Source organism: Petaurus breviceps, unplaced genomic scaffold, assembly GCF_028583685.1.
Source record: "Petaurus breviceps papuanus isolate PSGF00001 unplaced genomic scaffold, PetGlider_PUasm1.0 37, whole genome shotgun sequence".
Lineage (NCBI taxonomy): Eukaryota > Metazoa > Chordata > Mammalia > Diprotodontia > Petauridae > Petaurus > Petaurus breviceps.
Window position 1 is genome coordinate 66756891 of NW_027186296.1, and position 18992 is coordinate 66775882.

At 39.6% G+C, this 18992-nt stretch overlaps 1 protein-coding gene across 3 annotated transcripts in view; it reads left to right on the plus strand.

The window, feature by feature from the left end:
- Nucleotides 1–18992, plus strand: part of LOC138169303 (protein regulator of cytokinesis 1-like) — a 67991-nt gene that overhangs the window by 25706 nt on the left and 23293 nt on the right. The window contains exons 11-13 of one of the 3 annotated variants that reach the window (XM_069098656.1): nt 256–366; nt 4935–5108; nt 8731–9244. In XM_069098656.1, the coding sequence (XP_068954757.1) occupies nt 256–366; nt 4935–5108; nt 8731–8796 (351 nt within the window). In that variant the 3' untranslated portion in view covers nt 8797–9244. Of the gene's footprint in view, nt 1–255; nt 367–4934; nt 5109–8727; nt 9245–18992 lie in introns of those variants that run through there. The other 2 variants (XM_069098655.1, XM_069098657.1) reach the window with 2 other exon arrangements.

Below are 18992 nucleotides of genomic sequence, written 5' to 3' on the forward strand. Positions count from 1 at the left end.
AGATTTGATCCCCAGGTCATCCCGACACTGGAGCTGGTGCTCTTACTAGCTGAGCCACCTGGCTGCCCCTCAGATTATTTTTAAAAAATGAGCACAGTCACAGTATTTGGCACATAGTAATCACTTAAAAAAATGATTTATCTGTCAGCCTCATTTTCAGGCCTGCCCCTCAATTAATCGCCCATTACTATCTCATCTATCAGACTTTTCTGTTTTTTAATTGTGATTATCTGTTTTTTTCTGGTTCTCCTTCAGCATCTAAAGAAGAGCCAACAGATAGAAGTTGAAATGTTTTATGGCAGTACACCTAGAATTCCCAACAAGAGGGAAAGCCTGGGATCCAAAATAACAGGCAGAGTTCTCAAGGTAAAACAAGATTACAGAGATTTTGGGACAGATAGGGCTCTTGGCTAGTGGACTGTAGACAAAAAGGGATTCTTGTTTTTTTCTGAGTAGGGTCTGGATTGCTTTGGATTAAAGATAATGAGTAGACACTCTGTAGCTTCCATTCAGCCAACTCCCACTTGAAATGCTACATAAAAGAAGCTTAAATTAACATAAATATGGTCATCATTAAATAGTTGTTCTCCCATACTGATGTGCTGATCTTGACATCTGGGGAACAGATAAAAAACAAATACATTTTACCAGTGATGGATGGGATGGAAGCTGATTTCAGGAACTAATGAGTTGCACTGGGGGGGATGGTGGCAGTAGCTGAATTTTTTTTCTTCCTCTTATAAGCTGCTATTCTTGTGGTCCTTCCAACCTCACATGGCTGAGTGGTATTAGTTAGGAAAAATTGTTATCCTTTGAGAATATTGTTGGCACTTCTCATAATTACTAATGAATGGTACTTTAATTTTATTAGAAATAAAGAAAAGTCTTTGCAGACTCTTAAGGCTTTTGCTAGTTAGTCTTCTCTAGTTACATTAATATGGAAATTCTCAGTTACTTCTTGCAGCTGGGTTCCAGCATAAATTTTGAAATGGCTTTTGTCTCCTCGTTCTGTATTGGTTGAATAGACTTCTGTTTTCCATGATTTCTGCTAACTGACCAAGACACTAAGAGTGCTGTTCTCTCCCAGACCTTTTGGTCTCTCTAGCTATCTCTCCACTTACCTCTTTCTTTGCCTATGCATACATGCATACATTCACCAGCTGACCTACCTTTTCTCTCTTCCCTTCCCTTAAAAAAAAGACTAAAAAAAACTGGAAAAGCATGATATCATATATCCAGGGTGCTTTTTGGAGCAACCAAAACATTACAGGGTGCCACCAGGATGCAATAGGCAGGATGCAGAGTGATTAAAGTGCTGGATTTGGAGCCAGGAAAGACCTGTATTCCAGTTCTACCTCTTACCCTTCTTAGCTGTGTGACCATGGGCAAATCACTTAACATCTTTGAGCCTCAGTTTCCTTATCTGTAAAATGAGAGGGTTGGACTAGACGATCTCAAAGGTCCCTTTCAGCTCTAAATGTGAGCCCATAGAATAGACCATTGGAGTTTTGAAAGCTTGCTTTAGGTCTATTATTGGCTGTGCTTCATTGGCCATGGTGAAGATTTGTCAGGTTCTCCTGCTTTGCTTTTGCCATTCCTTCACAATCCCTGTGACTGTAGACCAGAACACCCTTCTGTGGCCACTATGCCCTATATATGTTGTCTTCCCTTCTTAGAATATAAGCTTCTCAAGAGCAGGGAATTTCTTGCCTTTTCTATCCCTAGGGCTTAGCATGATGCCTCACACATTATAGTTGTTTGTATCATTCATTCATTTGAATGCTAACTCTTCTTGTTCAAGGCCCAATTCTTATTTTCACTTTTTCCTATCTTCTGTACAAACTGTAGTTTGCTGATCTTGATCCCAGCAGAATTCTAGAATGGATTATTAAATGGATGGTTTATGAGAAATGAATGTGAATAGCATTACCATCCATTCTGATCCGCCTTCCACCAACTGTTTGTGTTTGCACATTTACCTCTGCTCAGTAACCAGGTCTTTTAGACAGCCTTGCTTGAGGATTCCAATTTCCAAATTCAAGGATCTTGCCGCAATGCAAATGCAACTCATTATCCTTCAGAACTGTAGTGCTGAGTCAGCTTTCTGGGCCTAGGGGATGTACTTCCAACTTAGTGTGTCCTAACTGGGTTTGCCATCTTGCCCCTGCCAGACCCACCCTTTCCTGAGCTTTAGTTTCTGTTTAAAACTACCACCATTTCTTCCCATCATCACCAGACTGGAAACCTGAGCATCATCTTTGACTTGGACTGACTCCACCTTCCCCTCATCCTCTCTACCCATCCCAATAGCTTCCAGTTCCTGTTAAGGCTCTACAGTGTCTCCATGTTCCTACTACCACAACTTAAGTTGAAGCTTTCATTGCCTCTTGTTGGATTATTACAGACTGCCTGATAACTGATATTTATATGGCACTTTAAGGTTTATAAAATCACTTGATTATTTCATTTGATAGTCTCAGCAAACCTATGAGGCGTGTAGGTAAAGACTATTGTTATTAGGGAAGGAAAGGGATCGAGATGTATGATTACATCAGGGTGGAAACTCCTGCCCACCAATGCAGATCAGCAAACTTTGAGAGTTGCCCAGGATCCTTAGAGGTTTATTGACTTGCCACTGGTGAAACAGCTGGGACATCCTAGAGGAGGAACCTGAATCTAGGTCTCTGAGTCCAAGGTTGGCCCTTTTCTCTCCGTAAGTATGATCATACCAATTTTTACAGATGAGGATACTGAGGCTTATGAAAGTTAAATGGTCATGGTCCCACAACTACTAAATACTGGAGGTTGGATTGAAACGTGGCTCTTTCCTAACTCCATGTCCATTGTTCTTTCTACTACCACCCTGTGCTGCTTCCCCCACATTACTGGTCTCTGTCCTCTGTATCTCTGTCTGATGAAACATTTCTCATTTGCCAATGTCTTAATTCATAGAACACCTCATCTGTGAAGGTTTCCCTTATTTAACTTCCCCTTATCAAAAATCTAGAAATGATCTATCCTTGCTTTCCTACCAAGGTTTACCTTTCCTAAACACTTAGCACATTGCAATTTGCATTACAATTATTTATGTTCTTGTTTTACCTCCCCTGCACAATTGTAAGCTGCCTTTGGGCAAGAGCTATTGTTATGTGCATCTTTGTACCCTTAGCAAGGTGTGTACCTAGCAGGGTACCTTGCTTGAAGGAAACATTAAGTAAATGTTTGCTGAATTTACTTGAGGTGACCATAGAGTTCATTTGGCACTTACTCCTAATTTTCTAGGAGCAACTTTTCTGAGACTATGCAGCTAGTTAGTGATAGAGTAAAGACTAAATCTCAGATCTTAATTTCTTTTTTTTTTTTAATTTTTGGAGGGGGAAGGGAAGGCAAGGCAATTGGGGTTAAGTAACAGGTCACACAATTGGTAAGTGTGTCAAGTATCTGAGGGCAGATTTGAACTCAGGTCCTCCTGACTCCAGGGCTGGTGCTGTATTCATTTATGCCACCTAATTGCCCCCAGATCTTAATTTCTGATACTCTTCTTCCTACTATATTATACTGTCTTCCTGTACATAAGCAAAGTTAAAAAGTTTAGGCTTTAAAAAAACAGTGGAGAGACATTTTAACAAATTTACACTGCCTTGGTCTGCTTGAATAGGCAGGAGGAGATAGGCCACAGATAAAATAGTGGACCAGGATCAAAAAGAGTGGACCTAGAATCTTCCCTGATGGAGACTTAGGAGGAAGGGCTAAAGAGGAGTGTTACTATTATGTGCTGAAATTCATTAAAAGCCAAATCATTGCCAAGCAAGCTTAGGTGTTTATACTGATGTTAGTGAAAGAAAAAATCTACTTTTTTAAAATTAAAAAAAAAAGATGAAATTAAGTGTGCCAAAAGAAGCGAGACAAGAGATCCCCCCAAGTAAAATTTGAAAGTGAATTTTATTACCCCCCCCCCCAACTGTCTGGAGTCAGGCCCAAATCAAACAGTGAGTCTGCACGGACAATGTGCCAGCTTTTAAAGGGACACCACAAGGTCAATAGTTAGGTATTACTATTACACAAGCAGAAACTTGCAGAGGCCACAATCAGTGATTGGTCAGTACACACCTTAAAATTCTCCGCCAGCCAGGGCCAAGTCTCCCTGACCCGGAAGCCCATCCACCTCTGTGAAGGTGAGCTGACTGGGGGAGGGTGGGGCCGAACCTGGTAGTCTGCTCACTTCCATGAGGGAGAGCTGAGGTTGGGAGATGGGCAAGCCAGGTACAACATAAGGGCATAGAACAAAGGGTGGCACAGACTTGTTAGGAGAGTGTCAAGAAGGCTAAAGCCTAGAATGTTCCAAAGCTAGTTAAAAATGAAAAAAGTTTCTTCTCCATGAAAAAATTTTAATGGACAACTGAGGAAAAAGCAGAACAATTCAACCCCTATTTTGCTCCTCTCTCCTTGGTAAGGAACCTGACCAATGAAATGGGAAAGCACAAATAAAGATATTGGTGTGTTGGTAGGGGGAGGAACAAATGAAGGAATGGTGGGAATAGTCAAATGATGCTTTTTATTTCTCAAATTTCTGTCTTCCAGTAACTTCCATTTTAAATAACAGAAAGGGAAATAGAATGACATAATTACATATGAATATCTTTTATTAATTTTTTCACCTCTTACCTTATTTGAAACTCACCTCATTGTGTTCCTGTACACAAGTTCCCTGTGGCTGCAGCAGGGTAGGTATCCCTATTTGAGGATGAGGAAGCTACAAGGAAATTAAGTGACTTTTCTCATGACGGTCCTGCCCAGTTAGTGGTAGTCCTTGTTAGAAGAACCCAAGCCTGACTCAGTGCTGGGCTTCTGCCCACACGCCTAGCAGATTTTCTCTTTAATAAATGTTTTAGTCATGCTCACCTGTCTTTCATTCCTCTGCTTCCTTTGGCCAGTCATGCTGGAATATTGGTTCCCCGGGGCCAAAGACGATGAAAACCAGCCAACGGGAGCACAACAGGACCATTGACTTGGATGACACAGTTCTGAACAATGGATATTCTCAGCCATCCCTACTCCAGGGAAACTTCCAGATTCATTCTGTTGCCAGCACCTATTCTGAATTTGTGGTAATCCTCCTTTTCTAATAATCTACCAGCTCCTGGGGAACAGACAGACAGGGCAAGAGGCAAGTCCTCTGAGACACGGCCATTTCTGGGGTGGAAAAGCCGTGTATAGGAGGGAAGTTGGCAGTTTAACTTCTGAGGGGGAAAATGGAAAATGAATGGTATGCAATTGCAATGACCATGCTTGAGTCTGAAGAAGAGAGGAGAAAAGATATACCTCCCTTCTTTACAAAGCAGGGGCAACTCTGGGTATAGAGTATTGCATATACTGTCGGATTCAATTGATTAGTTTTGCTGAACTGCTTCCCCCCCCCACCCCTATTTCTTTATTTTATTTTATTTGGAGGGCAGTTGGGGTTAAGTGACTTGCCCAAGGTCACACAGTTAGGTTTTTGTGTGTGTGTGTGTGTGTTTGTTAAGTATGTTAAAAGGCCGCATTTGAACTCAGGTCCTCCTGACTCCAGGGCTGGTGCTCTATTCACTGCGCCACCTAGCTGCCCCCTTTTTCTTTATTTTAAAGGATGGTTCTTTTGATAGAGGAAGGATGAAGAATATATTTAGAAATGAAATTCATATAAAAATAGAAAGTATCAATAAAAATTAAAAAGGGAAAAAAAACTTGAACTTTAAAATTGGATCTTCCTGAGATATATAGGAAGAGAATTGACATCACTTTTCCAGTGGCCACCCTGTTTGTTCTCTTGGTGACGTTCTTGGTCACCATCTCAGCTCCTTCTTTTGTAGAAGGAACTAACTTTCCCTCCAGTTTCTCATCTGTCGGATCTCAGGGTTGTATGGGCAGTCCTTGCATGTCCCTTCTTTCAGATTGACCTAATGATATCCGCTGATTTCATTATCATCTGAGTAGAGCTTTATAAGAGCTAGTCAGTCCTCTTTGACTCACTGGGACAGCCTCCTAAGGTTAGGAAAACCAGCAACGAAAACCCTAGTTACTTCCTGCGCTTTTAATATTTAAAATCTAGTTTTCTGTGGAAACGTGTCGCTCCAATTTTATGTAGATTTTCAGCCCTGCTTAGTTAGATGTGCCAAAGCATCTTAACATAAGCTTTATTCAGTAAGGGGTCACCTCCTCTAGCTGTGATTGAATTCCATCAAAAGAATAGCATAAAAAACAAGTAATCATCTTCTAATGAAATATGCCTTCCTCCTCACAGCAGAGAGGTGACACACTAGGAGGACAGATTGTTGTATACATGGCCAGATGTGATCATTGAAGCAGATGTTTTTGCTTAATTGTTTTGCTTTGTCACATGGGATTATTCCATCTGGATAAGCAGGGGAGGGCTGAATTGACTCCAGTATGAAGACAAAGGGCACCCACATTAACCAAAAAAAAAAAAAAGATGGGATCATTGGATCACTCTTTTGTATGTTGTGATGGGGCCCTGACTCTGCTATTAAGATCCCAGTTCTTTTATAGCCTTGGAGCATTTTGCATTACACTGAGCTGTTGCCATCTGGTTTCCCGATTGGCTTCCTAGAAAGGTCCAGTCCTATAGATTATAAAACTAATTAAGAGGATAAAGAAAAATAATGTATATTAAATGGCATATACTTCGGTCCTAGATGATGTTTCTGGTGAGTGTCCCACCTCTTCTGCTTAAATTGAACTGTGGTACTTGTTACCTCATCATTTCATTTTACTGTTTGTTCTTGATGCTTTTGATCTGTGAGTCTACTCTCATGTGAGTGCTAGAGTAAAGTTCTAGAAGAAAGGGGCGGCTAGGTGGTGCAGTGAAAAGAGCACCAGCCCTGGAATCAGGAGGACCTGAGTTCAAATATGGCCTCAGACACTTAACACAAAAAAACTAGCCGTGTGACGTTGGGCAAGTCACTTAACCCCAATTGCCCTCCAAAAAGCAAAAAAAAAAGTTCTAGGAGAAGCTTAGTTATATCGCATTATTCTTTCTCCTTCAGCTTTGCTTCTACTCTTTTCTCCTGGTTCTCTTTCTAGCTGATTGACCAGTTCTCAGTTTCATATGTAGTTAGATCATCATACACAGTTGGACCCCGTAGCCATGGATATGCTCTAAGGTTCCATCCTGGTCCTTCTCTTCTTTCTCTATATTCTCTTTCTTGGTAATTTCATCAGAGGTTTGCTTATAATTTCTATACAAATGACTTCAAAAAAATATATATATACATATATATCTCCAGCCCTATTCTTTATTCTAAACTCCACTGTTATATCACCAGTTGCCTGCTGGAAATCTCTACCTGGATGTCCTGTGACCATCTCAGATTTTAATACATCCAAAACAGAATTACTTTCTTTACCCTAAATTGACCTCTCTTCCAGACTTTTCCGTTTCTGCTGAGGGTGCCACTGTTCTTCAGTCATCCAGGTTTATAACCTCAGAGTCATTTCTTGACCCTTGCCGTTCTTTCACCCTCATACCCAGTTGATTGTTAAATCTTTATTTCTTGTATATATTCTCTCCTCTACACTCAAATGATGGCCACAGTTTCTTAGCTTTGTCCTTGAATTCCCAGTGCCCACCACTTAATAGGCACCTAATAAATGCTCACTGAAGTGAACTGAATTGAATTAGAAGCATCTAAAAGCCACAATAGTGGGAGGGAGATATTTGGCTGAGTGAGTTGGTTTGGGCTTTTAGGAAGGGAGGCTCATGCTTAGTTGCCTATGTAGTTAAAGCTGTTACCCAAGCAATTTGGTAATAAAAGGACTGATCCTGTGATTTCATTGATAGAGGAATCTCCCACTGCTAGTTCAGGTCAGCACCTTCTCTGCAACTTTTAGTCTTAGATAACTGTCTAGAACCCTGAGAATTCAAGTGACTTGCCCAGGGTCACACAGTCAATATGCATCAAAGGCATGACTTGAATTCAGGTCTTCCTGGCTGTGAAGCTGCTGGCAAGGATACCTGTCCTGTTAGCCATCTGGTTGATAAGTAAGAGGTTAGCCATGGTCACTTGTTGCTCCTTCAAGGTGAGATCAAATCCAAACATATTCAATGAATCATTCCACGAGGCTATGACGGAGGCCTCATCTAGCATTAGCTGACATATGTCTGTGGCATCTCAGCCTTCCCCCTATGTAAGTCTAACATCAGCTACTTTCTAAACTCATTCTTTGTATTTTAGCATGAGATCAAGTCAATAGCAAATCAGAGGGTTCTCAGCTCCAAAGATTGACATCTGTCTATGTCTGTGGATATCTCAATCAACATTTGTTGCTTTCCTGGACACCAGCTCAGTATTTTTTAATTAGAAACTCAGCCAGCAGCTTGGTGAATATTTAGCATTTATCTGTCTCTTTCATAATCCATTCTGGCTTGGAGCATACACATGTACATATGAGTTTTTTCTTTGCCAGATTGAAGGCACAAAGTAATTGACCTTGAGTTAACAACCTCTTGCTGGGGCTAATGACTGATGCTTGACCCATGACCGATCAAGGTGACATCATTGCCCTCTGCTTGCATACTGAAAGGCTCAGGATCTCCAAGAGCGTATGCTGTGCTAGGAGGGAGGGGCAGAGATGGTGACTTAACCAAGCTGCCAGGTAGATCCCTGTGCGGAGCCAGGAATGAGCTTGTGGCATACTCACTTTGACCAACTAACTTTATTTCTCTCCCAGCAGCAAGAATTTTCAGAGGCTTCCACGTCTGATGACAATTCAGGAACTTTAAACTCTACCAAAACATAATCCTGAAAAAGATCCTCTTCACCTACCCTGCCTTCACAGGCCTCCCTGTCTTCACTGGGATGGTTTTGACATCCCTATGGTTCAAGTTTTTGTCACTTGAGAAAATGTTTAAACCGTTGATCAGATTCCACAAAATGTGTGTGGCTTCTCATCCTGGGGACGGAACTCTGAACAATAATGCTTATTTTCTTTGACTGTGATGGTAGATAAAGCCTTGGATTTAGAGTCAGAAGATCTGAGTTCAAATACTCCCTCTGCCACTTATCACCTTTGGGACAGAGGAAGTCATTTTAACTTTTCTGTGCCTTAAATTCCCTGTTTGTTAAATGGGAATAACTTATATCTGCCTACTTAATCTCAGGAAGAAAGTTATAAAGTATCGTATAAGTATTTGTTATTGAAATTATAAGTTCTTTATTAAAAAAAATAAAGCTAGTTTAAAAGTGTATTAGAAGAGCAAATGTTCATATTCTTCTGTAAGATCTGTCTATGAATATGGTATTGTATTTAGGGTGGGAAATGTTGATCTTTAATTTATAGACTGATAAATTTGTTAGCTTTTTTCTTTAGTCACAGAGATCTTTAACCTGGGATTTTGAAATATTCTGATAAAATTATTTTTATTGATGATAATAACATTTATATAGCACTTTGAAATTTGCAAAATGTTTTACATACATTATCTCATTTGATACTCACAACACTTCTGTGATGTAAGTGATATTATTATGCCCATTTTATAAATGAGGAAACTAAAGCTGAGAGGTTAAGTGACTTGCCCAAGGTCACACAGTTAGTACATAACTGAAAAAGATTTGAACTTGGGTCTTCCTCATTCTAAGTACAACAATTTATTCACTGCACTATAATTGACTTTCTTTGGAATCTTACTATTATATCCATTTAAAAACATTTTGAGAGGGTCCATTTGTCATCACCAGGTTACCAAAGTGATTTGTGACACCAAAACCTTAAATGTGACACCAAAACCTGCTATGGTATCTCATATTTGCTACTTTTCCCTCCTTTCTCCTCTGCCCCAACTATGAGCTCCAGCATCTTTCTAGCTGGCCACAGACACAAAACATTTCATGTACCTAATTAAAAATAGGGAATGGCTGAGAGATGCAGTTCAGCCACTTTCCCTGCTGCCAGATAGTAAACTCTACACTAAACTTGCTGATTTGATCTCCTCATTCTTGGTAAGAGGAGAGGAGGCCAAGCTAAGTCACTGATAGAAGCAGGAAGAGACTCATTTTTTAGGTTGTAGTAATTGTGCCTTGGTTGGCTGCTATTTGCTGCAGAAAACTATAGCAGAATCTCCTTCTCAATTAAGTGGGGTCTGTACTCTTTGGTTTCAGTTTCTTGAAGAAAAGTATTAAGTATCTTTTATATGCAGGGCACTGTGACTGGCGTCAGGGATTCAAAGAGAGAAAATGACAGTCTTGTGGTCCAGGAGCTTATGGGGTGGGAGGTATGCCTCATATACAAATACATGTAAAATAAGAGAGTGACAGGGCCTGCAAAGGAAAGATCAAGGTAGAGGTTGAGGAATGAAAGAGTGCTTTAAAATGGGAGGTGGGAGCTACATAAAAGAAGTAGCACCTGAGCTGAGCATTGACAAAGAAAAGGACTCTTAAAAATAGAGAAGGCAAAAGAGTGCATGGTAGGCAATGGGTGTGTGTGTGTGTGCGTGCGTGTGCATGTGCAATCAATGCAAAATAAGCATCATTAGCAAATTGTATTAGAGCAAGAGTGTGGGACAGGTTTAGGTAAGAGCAAGTAATCCAGTTTGGCTGGAGTGTAATGTCTGTGAAGGGGACTAATATGAAGTAAGGTTGGCAAGGTAGGGTGTAACCAGACTGTGGAGAGCCTTGAATATCTCAAGGAGATGGAATATTATACTTACAGGTGATAATGAGCTGCTGCTGAAGATTTTTGAGCAGGGAAGACATGGTTCCTTGGGTGTTTTATTTTGGTTCCTATGGGAGGAATGGTTTGGAGAGGGAGAGATTGGAGGCAAGGAGACCAATTAGGAGGCTATTAGTAGTCCAGGTGAGGGGTGATGAGGGCCTTGATTAGGCTGGTGGCAATATATAAGTGGAAGAGAATGGGATGGCGTGGGACTTAGAGCAAGATGGTGGAATAAATGGTCATGGCTAATTCCAGCTTCCCTCACCACCTTAAAACAACAACAGATGTGCCAGTTAAAAGAACCAAAAAAAGAGGAGAAAGGAAATGTACATCCATAGGAAAAATCTTACAGGAAAACTAAAAGGCCTAAGAAGCAAGTAAAAGAGACCCCAATATAGTAAATAAGATAAGGTGAAGAAGTAAAAGCAAGACTGCAGTAACAACTATGCCTCTAAAAGAGAAGAGTCTTCACTGCCCATCAGAAGAAGATATAAAGGAAGAAAGAAGGCAAACCTGAGATTCGACCACATACAGTGGAAAACCTCATTGAAGCAATTGTCTCTCTGAGGTAAGTAGAGTTGCTCAGACAAAGCAAATACATGTGGAAATGGAAGGATAAACATTGCAAAATAAAAACAATGATAAAACTATATAGTAAGATTGCAGATCTCTATAACCAAAGGGCCAGAACTAGAGGACAGTGTGACAAGGCAATTATTGGCCTCCCAGAAAATCATGAAAAAGCACAGAGTTTGGATATACCATATTCCATGAAATAATCCAAGATTTCCTGGAATATTGGAAACAGAACAGAGTACAAATCAATACTATTCACAATACAAATCAATACAGGTAGAGAGAAACCATAAGTTTAGCTTGCTGAGAAATGCAGTCAACCAAGCACTTCAATTAGAAAATTTTATAAGCAGCTAGGAGGAAACAATATTCAACACTCAAAAGGTCTTTGATTTCATGGTGTGGAAGCCAATGAAAATTAAGTCTCAGAGATTTATCTAAGTCTCAGGTAATATGACCTGACCAGGATCATATAGCTACTAAATGTTAGAGGCTTCTTCACTCTGAGTCTAGCATACTATCCCCAACAGTATGTTGCCTTTCTGCCATTTACATATCAAACATTAGTTCAAATGGTGTAGACCACTCAGGGAAAGTTTACAGCAAATAACAAGGAAATTAAGAAAAGTCCATGAAACTACTCTATTGAATTTTATAAAATTCAGTACCAATAGAAAATAGATCAATAGCTACAAAATGTAAAATACTAAAATTAGCAAAATAATGACTAGCTCACTTAATCTGATGTTGGACAAATGGAGCAAGTCATAAATTGCTATCGAAAATACTCCAGGGACAGGGTCAAAGGAAAAGATAGAATAAATGGGGGGCAGGATAGAATGAAGGGAAATATAGCTAGTCTTTCACAATATAACTACTATGGAAACGTTTTGTGTAACTGCCAACCTATATTGAATTGCTTGTCTTCCCAGTGGGGGTGGGTGAGGAGGGAATAAGGGAAAGAATCTGGAACTCATAATGTTTTAAAAACAAATGTTAAAAATTGTTTTTTACATGCAGCCAGGAAAAAAGATATACAGGCACTGGGGTATAGAAATCCATCTTGCCCCTACAAGGAAGTAAGGGGGGAAAGGGGAACGATATAAGAAAGAGCAGTTTGGGGGAAAGGGTATTCAGTATGCTTGCTATCTTGGGGTAGGAGGTAGGGGAGATAGGAGAAAATTGTAACTCAAGGGGCGGCTACGTGGTGCAGTGAATAGAGAGCCGGCCCTGGAGTCAGGAGGACCTGAGTTCAAATGCAACCTCACACACTTAACACAAAACTAGCTATGTGACCTTGGGCGAGTCACTTCACCCCAGTTGCCCTGCCCTTCCCCCTCCAAAAAGAAGCAAAAAACCAAACCAAAACAAAGCAAAAAGCAAGGGTCACCACACACCTCATGTCACACTCAGAAGTAGACTCAATAGTTAGATGAATGTTTAAAAAAAAATTGTAACTCAAAATCTTATGGAAATGAATGTTGAAAGCTAAAAAATAAATAGATTTTAAAATTTTGAGTGAAAAAAAATACTCCAGGTTTAAAAAAACAATCCTTTTTAAAAAAAAATTTTTTTTGGTCTTTTTTGGAGGGCAGTTGGGGTTAAGTAACTTGCTCAAGGTTAGGTGGCTAGTTTTTTTGTGTGGGTGTTAAGTATCTGAGGCTGGAACTGAACTCAGGTCCTCCTGACTCCACCCAGTGCTTTACTCACTGCGCCACCTAGCCGCCCCCAAATAATCCTTATTTCCAAAAACTGAGAAAGAAGACATTCTAGTAAGCTCTGCAATACACACAGTTCTAGGGGCAGCTAGCTGGTGCAGTGAATAGGGCGCCAACCCTGGAGTCAGGAGGACCTGAATTCAAATCCGGCCCCAGACGCTTAACACAAAAACTAGCTGTGTGACCTTGGGTAAGTCACTTAACTCCAATTGCCCTCCAAAAAGCAAAAAAAAAAAAAATTACACACAGTTCTGATACAAAAAGAAGGAATAAACCGGAAAAAGAGAAACCAGAGACCAATATCATTACTAAATATCTCACTCAACATAGGTTCTCTTATCCTGAATTTTCCTATAATTTTACTCTTTGCTAACTTGCTAATCAACAATCATTTCTTAGTTCTTAATTTTATGGCTGTGATAAATATTTGTATGGCTTTGATTTGCATTTTTCTGATTATTACTGATTCTCAGATTCTTTTGCATGACTATTGATAATTCTCTCAAAATATATCTATTGAAGAATAGCCCTTACTTAGCCTTATGGATTTATATTAGTCTTATGGATTTTGGATGTCAGACTATTACCAGAGAAATTTAAAGCCAATTTTTTCCTAATCTACATTTTCTTCAAATTTGAGTTGCATTTATTTGCACAAAACTTTCTTTAATAGACTCAGAGTCATAGAGCCAGAGACCATTTAGTTCAACCAGATCCTGAACAAGAATTACCCTTTATAACATACCCAAATAAGCCTTGTTGAAAAGCCTTAAAATAAGGGAGAACTCACTCTTTCCAAAGGCAGACTATTCTGTTACACTTTTGGAAAGTTCCAACTGTTTTAGGAAGATTTTTCTTTTTATTAATCTTTTATTTATTTATTTTTCGTTTTCAATATTCATTTTCACAATATTTTAAGTTACATATTTTCTCCCCATCATTCCCCTATACCCCACCCCAAGATAGTGAACCTACTGAACACCCCTTCCCCAAATCTGCTTTCTCTTATATCCTCCCCCATCCCCCCCAACTTTCTAGTAGGGCAAGATGGATTTCTATACTCCAGTACCTGTATATGTTATTTCCCTGTTGCATGTAAAAAACAATTTTTTTAACATTTGTTTTTAAAACTTTGATTTCCAGATATTTTCCCTTCTACTATCCTCACCCAGCCCCACTGGGAAGACAAGCAATTCAATATTGGTTGTTCATGTGTAATTATGCAAAACGTTTCCATAGTAGTTATATTGTGAAAGACTAACTATATTTTCCTCCATCCTATCCCACCCTTCACTTATTCTATTTTCTACTTTGACCCTGTCCCTTTTCAAAAGTGTTTGTTTCTAACTATATTCTCCCTCAATCTATCCTCTCTTTTATCATCCCCCATCTTATTCCCTTCTCCCCTACTTTCCTGTAGAGTAAGATACCCAGTTGAGTGTGTATGTTATTCCCTCCTAAAGCCAGATTCAATAAGAGTAAGGTTGACTCATTCCCTTTCACCTTCCTGTTCTTCCCCTCCATTGTAACAGTTTTCTCTTGCCTCTTTTATATGACATAATTTACTCTATTCTATCTCTCCTTTTCTCCTCCTATTATATTCCTCTCTCACCTCTTTATTTTTTAGATATCATCCCTTCCTATTCAACTGATCCTGTGACCTCTATGTATATATGTACACACAATATACACACACGTGTTTATACATACACCCTCCTATACATACATATGTATGTATGTATACATATATATTCCCTTCAACTATCCTCATACTGAGAAAAGTATCATGAGTTACAATTATTGTTTTTCCATGTAGGAATGTAAATAGTTCAACTTTAATAAGTTCCTTATGATTTCTTTTTCCTGTTTACCTTCTCCTGCTTCTTATATTTGAAAGTCAAATTTTCTGTTCAGCTCTGGTTTTTTCATCAAGAATACTTGAAAGCCCTCTATTTCGTTGAATGACCATATTTTCCCCTGAAGCATTATACTCAGTTTTGCTGGGTAGGTGATTCTTGATTTTAATCCTACCTCCTTTGACCTCCAGAATATCATATTCCAAGCCCTTTGATCCCTTAATATAGAAGCTGCTAGATCTTATGTTATCCTGATTGTGTTTCCACAATACTCAAATTGTTTTTTCCTGACAGCTTGTAATATTTTCTCCTTGACCTGGGAATTCTGTAATTTGGCTGATATTCCTAGGAGTTTTCTTTTTGGGATCTTTTTCAAGAGGAGATCAGTGAATTCTTTCAATTTCTATTTTGCCCTCTGGTTCTAGAATATCAGGGCAATTTTCCTTGAGAATTTCTTGAAAGATGATTTCTAGGCTCTTTTTTTTTTTTATCATGGCTTTCAGGTCGTCCAATCATTTTAAAATTATCTCTCCTGGATCTATTTTCCAGGTCAGTGGTTTTTCCAATGAGGTATTTCACATTGCCTTCTATTTTTTCATTTGTTAGGATCTGTTTTATAGTATCTTGATTTCTCATAAAGTCATTAGCTTCCAATTGCTCCAATCTAATTTTGAAGGAATTATTCTCTTCAGTGAGTTTTTGAAATTCCTTTTCCATCTGGCCAAGTCTGCTTTTTTAATTCTCCTCATTGGCTTTTTGGGCCTCTTTTGCCATTTGAGTTAGTCTATTTTTTAAGTATTTTCTTCAGTCAGGTTGTCAACTCCCTTTTCATGATTTTCTTGCATCATTCTCATTTCTCTTCCCAATTTTCCCTCCACTTCTCTTACTTGCTTTTCAGAATCCTTCTTGAGCTCCTCCATGGCCTGTAACTAATTCATATTTTTCTTGGAAGCTTTTGGTACAGTAGTTTTTAACTTTGTAGTCTTCTTCTTGTTCTATGTTTTGATCCTTTTTGTCCCCAAAAAAGGATTCTATGGTCTGATTGTGCTTCCTCTGCTTGCTCATCTTGCCAGCCTTGACTTTTGAGCTCTTTGCCACAGTAGAACTCTGCTTCTAGAGTGGAAAGAGCTGTGTCCCAAATTTCTGGGGTTTTTGCAAATGTCAGAGTTATGAGGAGGGCATCCTCTCTACAGCCACCACAAGCTCTAGCACACTGGTGTTTCTCACCCCAGGACCACCACCCAAGACTGTGACCCAGATCCAAGCAGGTCAAAACAGGAACAATTACCCTCTGAATGGTTACTTGGTCCCTCTATGATCTGCAGGCCAGGAGCTCTGGAGGCAGCCACGTGGCAGCAGCTGCAGCTGCCATGCCTCCACCACCTCTCACCCTGGGGGCAGGGACTGGAACATGCTCTTCTCTCTCCCAGTTCCAATAGAGTTCCCCACTGACCTTTAACTTTCTTTTTAGCATTTATGGGTTGAGAAGTCTGGAAACTGCCACAGCTGCCCATGTTTCATTCTCCTACAGTCTGCTCTAGCTGGTCAGGGCCTCCTGGGTCTGGGACTACACAGCTCATGTGGGACTGCACTCGGCTCCCAGCTCAGTTCAACAGACTCTTCCTGTTGGCCTGTCAGGCTGCCTTCAGCAGGAGATTTGTTTCTCTCTGTCACTTTGTGTGTTCTGTAGCTCTAAAATTTGTTTAGAGTCATATTTTACAGGTATTGGAGGTGGTTGGTGCGGGAGCTCAGACAAGTTCCTGCTTTTACTCCACCATCTTGGCTCTGCCCCCTGAAGATTTTTCTTAAATAAATTCTAAATTTGCCTGCTTGCTTTACCTTCATGCCTCATTCTGTCCTTTGACTCAAAGCAGGCCATATATAATTCCTGTTCCACATAACAACCCTTTAAATAAATGAAGAAAATGATCATATCTCTGATAAATCTTCTAGCTAAACATCCTCACTTCCCTCAATTGCTCTTCTATGACCAGAAACCCTTCAAAATTCTGGTTGGCCTCTTCTGGATGATTCCCAATTTATCAATACCTTTTCTACAAGGCACCCAAAATTAAACAAAAGAGTACAGCTAAATTATCACTTACCTAATCTCGGATAGTATTCCTTTCTTCCTTTAAATTTATTTTCTTTAGTTACTTCCTAACATTACATTAGTTTTCTTGGCTTCTGTATCACATGGTGTAGCAGCAAGCACCCCAGCGTTCCCAGGGTGTCTGCCAGCACAGGTTCTTGAATCTGCTTTGATAAAGGAAAGCAACTCAAAATGGGTTAACAAGCTTGCTTTAATCAGTCAAATATGTATCATTTACCTAGTTCAGGGGAAAAAGGTCAGCACGCCGAACTTCAAAGTATACAGGCAGAATTATCAAGACAGAAACAGATCAAGTAGACAGCTTTCCAAACTGTCCAACCATTACATCCATACCAAATCAACATCTGGGTTTCAACATCTGGGTTTTTCAAAGACAGAGGGCTCTGGACAACGGCTTCCCAGAATCGATATCAAATCACAGAACACTTCTCAAAGTGAGCCCCAAAACAAAGCTACACATCAGGGCTTATATAACCTTCTCCTGGCTCAGAGAATGTAACAACCTTATTGACTCATTGGCCAATCAAGAAGTATCTACTGAAAAACAAGCCTCCCACCCCAGGCTCCAGGTGCACTTTAGCCTAGGGGCAGGGAAGATCTTCAAATTTACATTCCCATTACACATGGCTAACATGTTGAGCTTTCAATCTTCTGAAACCCCAAGAACACTATTATTTGGACTGCTGTATCTCCCCTAACTTATACCAATGAAGTTAATTTTTGAGACTCAACTGAGAAATTTTAAATTCCTGCTACATTTCAAGTTATTAAATTTGGACCAATGTTTTATCCTCCTGAGGTATTTTCAAATCCAGATTGTTGTCCAGGGTATTGTCTCTTAGCTCTGTGTCATGAGAAATCTGATAAGAGTATGGCACCTGTGTCTTTGTTCAAGTCATTGATATTTCAGCTTGCAGAGGCATACTCCAAGATGATATTGAACAATTAACTGCTCTTAGGGTTTGGCCAGTCTGCTGAAACACTCCTTTTGTATTGTCATCTAGCTCACATCTCTTCATCTTTTCCAAAAGAATAATATTAGGGACTTAGTCAAATACTTTGCTAGAATCTAGGAAAAGTAGAGCTACAGAATTGGACTGATCTGCTGGTCTAGTGGTCTTGCAAAAAAAAAAAAAAAGGTAATACAGTTAGAATAACATGACTTGTTCTTGAAGAAACCATGCTGGACTTCTCTGTGATGACCACTTCCGTTTCTATATATTCATTAACCATCTCTTTAATAAGACATTCCAAAGTATTGCCAAAAATTTGTTGGGTTTCCTGGCCTGTAGTTGGGCAAATTTCATTCTCATCCTTTAAAAAAAATTGGAACACTTTTCCTTTTCCTGTTACAGAACTTATCCTGTTCTCTAATATCTTTCACAAATCACCATTAGTGGTTCAGCAATCATATGTACCAGTAGGTGGTTCTGGTGACTTGAACTCATAGATGCCTCCTCAGTGCCATTATTACATCACCTTACTTATCTTGGGCATTAACCCCCATTAGCCAATTTTTTTCTACCCTTTCCAGTCCATCAATCAACAAACATTTATTAAAAACCTCCTATGCTAGGCACTGTTAGAAGTAAAATAAGAGTTGAGCAGTTCTACTTTCCCTCCATAGTTTATTTTTTGCTTTTTGGAGGGAAATTGGGGTTAAGTGACTTGCCCAAGGTTACATGGCTATTTTTTGTGTTAAGTGTCTGAGGCCGGATCCAAACCCAGGTCCTCCTGACTCCAGGGCCGGTGTTCTATTCACTGCGCCACCTAGCCGTACCGATGAGCATTTCTTGAACCTTGCTCTTATCAGTGCTCTATTCACTGTGTCATCTAGCTGCCCCACCATAGTTTATTTTCATCCCATTCAAAAGAAGGAGCAGTCCTAATCCTTTTTGATCTTCCTCTTCCCCCCAAATACTGTTTTAAAAAGCCTTTTTCATTGTCCTTAGCTTTTCTTACCAAGATGAGTTCATTATAAGTTTTTTAGGCCCCTGAGAAACTTAAAAGTTTTCACTT